Source organism: Furipterus horrens, unplaced genomic scaffold, assembly GCF_987537825.1.
Source record: "Furipterus horrens unplaced genomic scaffold, mFurHor1.1.pri manual_scaffold_3, whole genome shotgun sequence".
In the NCBI taxonomy this organism is placed as follows: Eukaryota; Metazoa; Chordata; class Mammalia; order Chiroptera; family Furipteridae; genus Furipterus; species Furipterus horrens.
This window is the reverse complement of record NW_028327173.1, coordinates 44981599-44991845: the sequence shown is the minus strand read 5'-3', so window position 1 is coordinate 44991845 and position 10247 is coordinate 44981599. Positions and strand designations below refer to the sequence as shown.

The window sequence follows — 10247 nt, the reverse complement described above, 5'->3', positions numbered from 1 at the left end:
AAAAAGAAAACCCAGCATCCTATGGTCTTATACAAATCTCAACTTACATTTTATTTACTATGTACATTACTGCAAACCAGTATGAACCATAACTCCATTTAGATAATAATAATCAAATTATTCAACCTGGGGTAGCATGTTTTATAGATTTGGGTCTAAATTTAATATAAAAATGCAGTAGTCCTTGTTTGGAAGAGTTTATTAAGGGTTAGCAAAGAAAAAGCTTTTTCAATAGTCTATAACTCTCTAATGGCCTTTTTCAAATAAAATGGGAAAGAATTTGAAAAGAAACCTATATCAGTGAGCTGCAATTGTAACATTACAGTACAGGTCTATAAATCTTGACATGCTCAGAAGATTGCCTAAACCAGCAATACAATCTGTCCAAACCTCATTGTCTCCACGACCAGCCAGCCTCATTTTAAGAAATGTATGTGGTCTTCAACCTAATTTTATCACCTTCATTTGTAAACTAGTCAATCAATCAAAGCATCCTGGGAGTCTAAATAGAAAAAGGAGTGCATTTTCATGCATTCTGGGCGACACAGTCAAAAATTAATCTCCACTTGATCAGACATTTCTTGCCCTCATCTCAATAGACCATCATTAGGGTCAGCAATGTATATTAAAAATAGAGTTACCGCAAACAGTTCACCAGCTGGAGTTTGCAGGCTGCCTGCCCTTTCCTCAGAAAGCTTCTTGCTCTGTGTGATCCTGAATATGTTCACTAGATTCACCTGAAAGGAAGCGGGGAGAAATAAAGTTAGGGAAGACAATGCATGCAGCCCTCAGGGAATACGCATCGCTTCTGAGTGCCTGGACCATCGAAACACTCCAAGACAGAGTGGTACAGAGAAAATATTTCCTAATACACATTTGTAAGGATCAGGCCCCAGTGGAAGGGTGTTCCCTACCCACTGGGCAGGGGGAGAGGAGGACAGGGAAGTGGCGGGGGGGGGGGGGTGGTAAGGTGGGAACCTGCCCCAGGGCAGGACTGGTAAGTATGAAAAAGCAACAGAGTAGCCAAAGCTTGGGTGGGGGGTGGGGGGATCAGTTTAGAGCTATTTTGTTCCTCCTCCACATCTCTCCATCCTTCCCTGACTTCTGTTCCTCACGAACACGCCTCTATTTTGAGTGGGGCCACAATGGTGTTTTTCTTCAGACAGCAACTCTGCCAGGTACCTCTTTGCACCTCTTGGCTCTTAGGAAAGAATAACTGTATCTCTCCCTCAGCACATATATATGGAAGGAAGGAAGGGAGGGAGGGAGGGAGGGAGGAAGGAAGGAAGGAAGGAAGGAAGGAAGGAAGGAAGGAAGGAAGGAAGGAAGGAAGGAAGGAAGTTGAGGGCAATTTCACCTTCACGTTGTTAACCTTGGAGCAATCTGGGACATCTCTCTTTCTCTTACACCCACCTTACAAGCATCAGGAAATCCATCTAGCTTCATCTTCAAAATAGCCCCAGAACCTGACCATTTCTCACCACCTCCATTGCTACCATGCTGTTCTGAGCCACCATCATCTGCTGCCTGTCTTATAATAAATGACACCTACTAGGTCTTCCTGAGTCTTTCAAAGGAATCTATCGTTCTGCTCAAAACCTTCAGTGGCACCACTGCATTAGAAATAAGAACCAATATCCTTAAAATGGACTACTTAAGGCTACCAAAAATGATACTTATTACTTGGGTGTCTGAGTCCAAGATTTCTCTAATTGCCCCAGCTTGTGAGTCTGACAAAATCTTGTCTCATGCCATTAGTAACATAGCTGAGGTGATGAATAAGCATACCATTTATTGATCTCTTTCTGTGTGCCAGGCATTGGGTTAAGTATTTTACCTTCTAATCTCATTATAAAGGGAAGACATTTAAGACTTAATGAAAGTCAGATCTTTCTGCAAGCATAGGTGTGGCAGGTGTAAGTTTCTACTTATATCAGCTTTAAACGAACTGGTGGGACGTATGAATATAATAGAAAGAACACAAGCCTTATGTTCAAATCCCAACTCCACCAACTTGGAAGACAAGACTTTGGCTCCACTAAGGCCCAGAGAGGGAATCCAAGTACAGGATGGTTCAGAAATGAAAGAGGAGGGTTTGTCCCCATCTGTGGTCTATAATAGAAACTTTCTCATGAAATCAAAGAGGCAACAAAAGATGTATGCACATACCTGAAAGATGAGCCAAGAATGCTGTGCTTAATGTATTAGAAAATCTATTCATGAACCACCCTCATGTGAGGATTACACTTGTCATTATGCCAAGGTCAACAAGACCTTGTGATGAAGCCTTGCACACATGTGTGGGCAGAGAGGGCCCCCTTGAAATGGGGTTCCAAGGATTTAGAGGGTCAAACTGAGCAAGCCCCAACTCCTTGCCCTGGAAGTCTCCCCTTTATTGGAATGGAGGTTGCTTGAAGGTAGGGAGTGGACTGCCTTCCTCTCAGATGTGTTTGAATACCCCAATGGGATTGGATTATCACACATAGTCATGTAGCCAGAACTAACATATTGGCAACTTGCTAAGGATGCCATTTGTATACACATTGGCACCCTCTCCGTTTCTCTGTACCTCACCAGGTATTCAGTGACACATTCCTCTCTTTTTATCACTTAAAAAAAATCAAGGTATATCTACATATGGTAAAATGCATATATCTTTTTTTAAGTATATTTTATTGATTATGTTGTTACAGTAGTTCCAAATTTTTTCTCCTTTGCTCCCCTCTGCCCAATACCCCCCTTCCCTCCAGAAATCCCACCCCCCTTAGTTCATGTCCATGTCCATGGGTTGTACATATAAGTTATTTGGCTTCACTCTTTCCTATATTATTCTTAACATCCCCCTGTCTATTTTGTACCAACTGATTATGCTTCTTACTCCCTGCACCAAATCCCCATTTCTCCCCCTTCCCCCTCCCAGCTGATAACCCTCCAAATGATCCCCATACCTATGATTCTGTTCCTATTCTGGTTTGCTTAGTTGGATTTTGTTTTTATTGTTTAGATTCAGTTGTTGATAGTTGTGAGTTTGTTGTCATTTTAGTGTTCATAGTTTTGATCTTCTTTTTCTTAAGTAAGTCCCTTTGACATTTCATATAATAATGGCTTGGTGATGATGAACTCCTTTAGCTTCACCTTGTCTGGGAAGCTCTTCATCTGCCCTTCCATTTCAAATGATAGCCTTGCTGGATAGAGTAATCCTGGTTGTAGGTTGATTTTCATCACATTGTATACTGCTTGCCAGTCCCTTCCTGCCTGCAAAGTGACCTCTGAGAAATCAGCTGATAGTCCTATAGGCACTCCCCTGTAGGCAACTTTCTGCTCTCTCTTGCTGTCTCCAGGACTCTGTCTTTACCTTTCACCTTTGGCATCTCAATCATGATTCGTCCTGGCGTGGTCCCCTCTGGGTCCAGCTCGCCCAGGGCCCTCCGTGCTTCCCAGAGCTGTATGTCTATCTTCTTCGGAAAATTTGGGAAGTTTTCCTCATTTTTTTCAATTCTTGCTTCCTCATTCTGCACTGGTTGACTGTTTTTTTCTTCCTTATGTTCCAAATCATTGATTTGAACCCCGTTTTCTTCCCTTCACCATTGGTTTTGTGTGGATTTTCCTTCATTTCACTTAGCATAGCCTTCACTTCTTCTCTTATGCATTTGCCATACTCAAGCATATCTGTCAAGCCTGTGAGCATCTTTATCACCAGTGTTTTGAATTCTACATCTGTTAGGTTGGCTATCTCCTTGTTTGTTAGGTTGGCTATCTCTCCTCATCGCTTAGTTCTCCCACTGGAACCTTGATCCGTTCTCCCTTTTGGGCCATACTTCTCTGTCTCCTCATTCCGAGAGGTTCCTGTGTTTGTTTGCCTCCGCATCCCAGGTAGAGCTGTTGCTCCTGTTATGTTGTAAGGGGCAGAGCCATAGGGATTCGTCAGTGCAGGGCGACTTGTTTCGCCACGTTGTGGCGCTGTATGTGGGGGAAGGGTCTGAGAGGGAACAATGCTGCCTGCCCAGCACTTGCCCCTTTTCCAGGAACCTCTCCCACTTCCACACCAGACTGGCACCTCTCTAGCTGCTGCTCTGGCCATCGTTCCCAGAGTGGGTGGGCCTGCGGATGTTCTAGGACCATGGGGGCCCTTTAAGCAAGCTGACTCTGCTGAGAGACCAGCAGTTTCTGCCTCCACCCCAACCCCCACTGGTTTGCACAGTCAGAATCAATGAGACTTGATTTTCCCCGGTGTTGGGACCATGAGCTGAGAGGTCCGGTGAGGAGCTGGGAACGCTCCCCCAGTGACCCTCCCGACTTTTTAAAACATGTGACTGTGCTTTCTGCTGGCCTGCAGCTGCTGCTGCCAACACACTGCATCCTCTCTGCCCCAACTCCACCCCTCCTACCTGTCTGGATGAGTATTTCTTCTTTATATCTTTGTTTGCTGGACTTCCATGTAGTTTGATTTTCTGGAACTTCTAATTGTCTCTAGTTTTGAGGTAGTTGCCTTCCTTCTTAGTTGTGGAGGGAGATGCAGCGTGTCTGTCTACACCTCCATCTTGGCCAGAAGTCAAAATGCATATATCTTAATCGCACCTGCATATACTTTTGACAACTGCATATACTTTTGCAACCTATACTCGTATGAAAATAAGAACATTTCCATCACCCTCAGACTGTCCCCTGTGCCTCTGTCCCAATTAATTCTTCCACCCTAGAACAACCATAATTCTGATTTCTCTCACAATATATTAGGTTTACCTTCTCAACTTTGTATGCTCACCAGGAAGACTCCTATTCCTCCTTCAAAACCCAGCCAGAAATTACCACCAGAATTTATTATTTTCCTCTCTGAGTTCCCTCAGCAATTTGAATATTTTTCTTCTGTGTCTCTCTCCCTCATTAGACAATGCACTTGTGAGGAATCATATCATCATGTCTTATTCATATTTTACAATCAGTGCCCATACTACAGTAGATACCCAATAAGTGTTCTTTGAATGGATGAATAATGAATAATATCTGCCAGAAAAACATCTTTCTCTGTCTGCATCTTGTTTTAGTCCCTAATTCTCACATTGTTTGTTTTTGTTTTGTTTTTGCATTTTTTATAAATATAAAACCAACATAAGCTCACACAGAAGGGTATAAAGTGAATAGAAGTTTCACCCTTTAGATTAACCACTATCAGTAGCTCCTGTGTATCCTTCAAAATATGTCTATCCATTTATTTTTTTACACAAGTGTTTTTGCACTCTACATACCTTTTTGAAACTTGCTTTTTTCACATAAAAATATGTAACAATAATAATAATGTTAAAGTCTAGCAGTTATATAGTATCTACAATGTTCCAGCTAGTCTAAACACTATCTATGTATATATATATTAACTTATTTATTCCTCACAATAGTCATTTGAGGTAAATGCCATTATTATAGTTTTTGATGTTTACTTATTCAGCATTATACAATTTCTATGTAATATTAAAGTTTATTATATGACAGATGAGGAAACTGAGACACAGATTAAGTAACTTGCTCAAGGTCACACATTCTGGAAATTATATCATGTTTCTACATATGCATCTACCTTATCCTTTTTATTTATTTATTTTGAAAAGTTTTTAAAAATTAAAATTTTTATTGTATTTTTCCATTATCATTTAATCCCCTTATAACTCCCTCTCCCTGCAATCACCATACTGTTGTCCATGTCTATGAGCTCTTTTCCTTTTTGCTCAGTCCCTCCACCCCCTAACCTCCCCCTCCTTAGCTGTCATCCTGCTCTCCATTTATGAGTCTGTCTCTATTTTGTTTGTTAATTGTTTTATTCATTAGATTTCATATATGAGTGAAATCATATGGTATTTGTCTTTCTCTGACTGGCTTAATTCACTTAGTATAATGCTCTCCAGGTCCATCCATACTATTGCAAAGAGTAAAATTTTCTCCTTTTTAATGGCTGAGTAGTATTCCATTGTATAAATACCCCACAGTTGTTTTATCCACTCATCTACTGATGGAAACTTGAGCTGCTTCCATATCTTGGCAATTGTAAATAATGCTGCGATGAACATAGGGGTTCTTATGTTCTTTCAAATTTGTGTTTTGGGTATTTCATGTCTCTACATATGTATCTACCTTATTGTTTTTAATAGCAACACAGTATTCCATTTTGTGACTATACCATGATTTATTCAACTATCTCTTTCTTATGATCATTTAAGTATTTTCAGTTTTTAGAAATTACAAACTAGGTTGCATTAAATTCCTTTGTACATATTTTGTTGCTTTCTTGTGGGACTATATCCATCCTTGCATAAATCTAGGTCAAAGTGTATGCATTTTATATCTTTATGGCTACTACTAAATTCCCATCTAAGAGAGAGCTCAAAATCATATAACATATACATTGCATGGCAATGCCTATTTCCCCACGTTCTCTTTAATTCATAGCATTAAATTTTAAAAGTTTTACCTCTCTGATAAGTATAGTATGTCCTTGTTGTTTTGATCTGCATTTTATAAAATAGGAGTGAGCTGAGTACCTGTTCTGTATGTTTGTTGATCATTTAGATTTTTTTTCTATGTTGTTCATGTTTTTATTTTCTGTTGGATCATTAGCTTTTTTATTGATTTGCAAAGGTTCTTTGTATATCAAACCATTAGCCCTTTGTCATATATGATGCAAATAATTCCCCATGTTATCATGATTTGTGGTATTTTTCATGATACAAAGTTCTCATTCAATTTATTCACCTTTTCTATAAGGGTTTTGAACTTAGCTCCATTTGAAAATTCCATGGTGAAATTCTAGCTCTCTTTCATCATCCTTTCCTCTTCAGCTAGAGAACTTCTGACATTGATACCACATAACTTTTCATAGTGAGTCTATGTTCTATCTAAAGCCAGCAACCAAAGAAAATTAATCACTTGGAAACAAGGCCATAGGACTTCATTGGATGCTTCATAAGGTGATAACTGTTGGCTGGATTTGATACTGGTTCAGTGGGTGTTTCATATTGATAGATAAATTCCTTTTCCTAGCATTTGGTGTCAGGGTGGATATTTTTGTAGTATGCAACAAGTTAAAGGAAGTACATAAATAACACTGCTTTTGATTCCCAACTCCTTCTGAGTTACAACATGTGGACAGTTTAAGCAGGGGCAGCCATGTTAGCACATAAGCAGGGAGTGATTGATATTGCCAGCGTCAACTCCAGGCAGCACGCAAGATGAACAAACACATTTCATCAGGGCACTGAGGGACAGTCAGGATCTCCTGGCCCTCCCAGAGTTTTTCACAGGGCCAAACGTCAGGCATTTTTGATGTAGAAGACTAAGCCTCACACTTTGTGGAGTGGTCAAGGTGCACGCAGGAATTTAAATATTAATAAGAGCTTCTGTTTTCAACTCTCATCAAAATAATCCCATCAGTTTTCCGGAGCATGTTGTTCCATCTACAGGACAAGGGTGAAGGTTGTAGAGAACTTCTTGGAGACCTGTACCTATGATCCACAAGTTCTCCTTTGGGATCTATCTTCTTATCTCTTCAAGGTGGGTCCTCACTTCTATTCAACTGCTTGGGGTTTTTGAAACTCATCTCTCCCCTTCTCAGGAGGTGAATGGCGTGCAAATGAGAAGACAATAAAATGGTATCCATCCCCCACCTGTCATGCCTCTGTATACTAACCTGTTCCCTTCTTTTTTTTTACTTCCCTTCCACAAGGGGTCATTCTAAAGAGAAAAGAATACTTTTTTTTAAAGAAATGCTATTATAATCTTCATCAGCAAGAATCATTAGTAAAGATCAGGAAGCAGGTTTTCCACCCCTGTTAATGAAAACACAGCAATATACAGTATTCCTTCACTTATCGTGGCTATTGCATTTTAGATTCCCCTGCGATAGGTAAAAATCCGCGAAGTAGGAACCTTACATTTATTTTAGTATTTATATATTTTTAAGGCTTTATAAACCCTTCCTTCACACTTATAAACCATTCCCAGTCCCTTATTAGCCTTTTCCACACTTTTATAAACACTACTTACGTTCTTAAACATATTCTACACTCTTAAACCTATGTAACTTTAACAACATACATATACAGTACCGCAAAATCCCACAATATAGTGAAAAATTCGTGATAACTAAATAAATATAATATTTTTAAAAACCCCGCGGTACAGCGAGGCTGCGATAAGTGAACCGCGATATAGAGAGGGACTACTGTAAGTATTCAAAGGCTTTTGGGAGAGAGGGAGTGGAAAGGCCTATAAAGGGAGGCTATTGACCTCCTCCACTCACCGAAAACATCAACTATTTAGCCTATTTTGAGTTTCTCTAGCAAATTACTAACGTAAAGTGTAAGTCTGATGTAACACCTTCTAAGAAGAAAAGGGCATTTTAACGAACCCAGACTTGATACTGAAATGAATGCAGTAAAATGAAACGGTATTTTTTGTAAGTCATGAACCTAAGAATTTTCGTGAATAATGCTGCTTATGCCGAAAAGGGAACATATAAGAGTTTGATTTATTTTTTAAAATCCAGTTGCATAAAAATAATCTTTGACCCATAAACACCAGACCCATTTGAGAGATATTCCTAACTGACAATATTAAGCTTAAAAATAAAAAACATTCTATCATATTAACTTAAAAAGTAATCATATAATTAATAGGTGAAAAACAGAGAGAAAGATTGCTGAAGATTAAGATTAAGCCCTGCAGAAGCAAATGTTCTAACTAGAAATTGGTTTAATTAATAGCACATTTTACATAATGATTACAGTGTAATTGCGCTGACTAGCAGAGTGTCATTAAATATATCCATGCTCCTTTACAACACCCTAAGGCTAAAAATAATGAGTTACATTGAAAATCACTGTGCAACAGGTTCATAAATAACATTTAAGCCTATACGAGGCGAATACTTATAAATAATAAATATTTGCCTTTTGTAATTGAAGAAAAAATGACAGCCTTCTTTTTCTACTACCTTGTAGATTGCCATGTTATAATGCTGAAAAGATTTCTCCCCTTGCTTTCTCTAGAAGGTGTTGAATAATTTATTCAAATGCTAATATTCCACGTAGTCTGACTTTGAGGAACAAATATTCCTACATAAAGAATAAATGCCAAGATGCTTATTACCTCTCTTGCTTTACTTTACACCATGTATTCCCCCAAAACTACCACCGTCTATTACACCTGTCAAATGAAGTTAGTGGCCAAATTTTCTTGCAGAGAAGAGCATTTTTCTTGATTTAAAAATTACCCCTATCCCCAAGTGTTCATCATGCTCAGGGTTGTTACAGAGCCACAGCAGCTCTGTGACTTCAGAAAGGAAGTCGGAGGTGCTTGATAACTTCTTAATCTCTCACTCATCTCCTGAGAATCAATAACACCTGATAACAACGGATGTGCGTCCTTATCTGTGGAGTTCACCCTGGCATGGGCTCAGGTCTGCAAAAGGTCTGTGTTCACGAGCCCCATCTTCGTCTCGTTCCTCCAGTGCCCAAGAGCAAGTGGAGAGTAGAGTTCCCCCGGCAAGATAGCCTTTGGAATCTCTCCCAAGCGGGCCCCAGTCAGCGGCTTCTCTCCAAGAATGGTCGGAAAGAAGATGTCTCCAGGCTGCAAGGAAATATGATTTCGTGGGAGATGATTCTAGCCAGGAAGGTAGACAGAGATATCCCCAGCTCTCTAGGAAAGGACACAAGGAGAAAACGCCTGCTTCTCCCAGAATTCAGTGTCCCAGTGAGTGGGAAGCAGGTCAAGCACTATATCTCTGGAAAATTCAAGAACCCCCAGTTCAGGCAAGCCCTTCACAGAGGTTGCCACCCCGCTTCTCCCTTCATGCTGAGGATGGCAGCTCCTGCGGTGGGGGGTCCGTGTTGCTTTGTGATGAAGAAAGGGCTTTAGCTTTAACCAGAATTCAGTTCAAGTGCTGGGGTCACTATTTATTAGCAGTGTGACATTGGGTAATTCACTCAGCCTCTCTGAGCCTCAATTCCCTAATCTGTAAAGTGGGATGACAATGGTATCTGACCCCTAAAATTGTTGTGAGGATTAAATTTAAAATTTTCTTTAACTTTACAAACATCTAGCAAAGTGCCTTACAGTTATAATAGCTGAATATGTGGTCGTTATTATTTATCTCGTGATCAGAAAGTTTCTTCCTCACATTTAGTCAAATTTCATCTCCTTCTCACTTCCATTCATGGACTTTGATTCTAACCTGAAGATCCAGAGCAGCCAGAGGGGAC

General features: G+C 39.9%; 1 protein-coding gene across 1 annotated transcript in view; it reads right to left on the bottom strand.

Annotated features, from left to right (window-relative positions):
- Positions 1-572: 572 nt before the first annotated feature.
- The window catches only part of ATG4C (autophagy related 4C cysteine peptidase), a 154704-nt gene continuing 145029 nt past the window's right edge, over positions 573-10247 (bottom strand). Inside the window, exon 11 of the mRNA XM_090269557.1 lies at positions 573-737. Within this exon, the coding sequence (XP_090125683.1) occupies positions 588-737 (150 nt within the window). The 3' untranslated portion in view covers positions 573-587. The remainder of the gene's footprint in view (positions 738-10247) is intronic.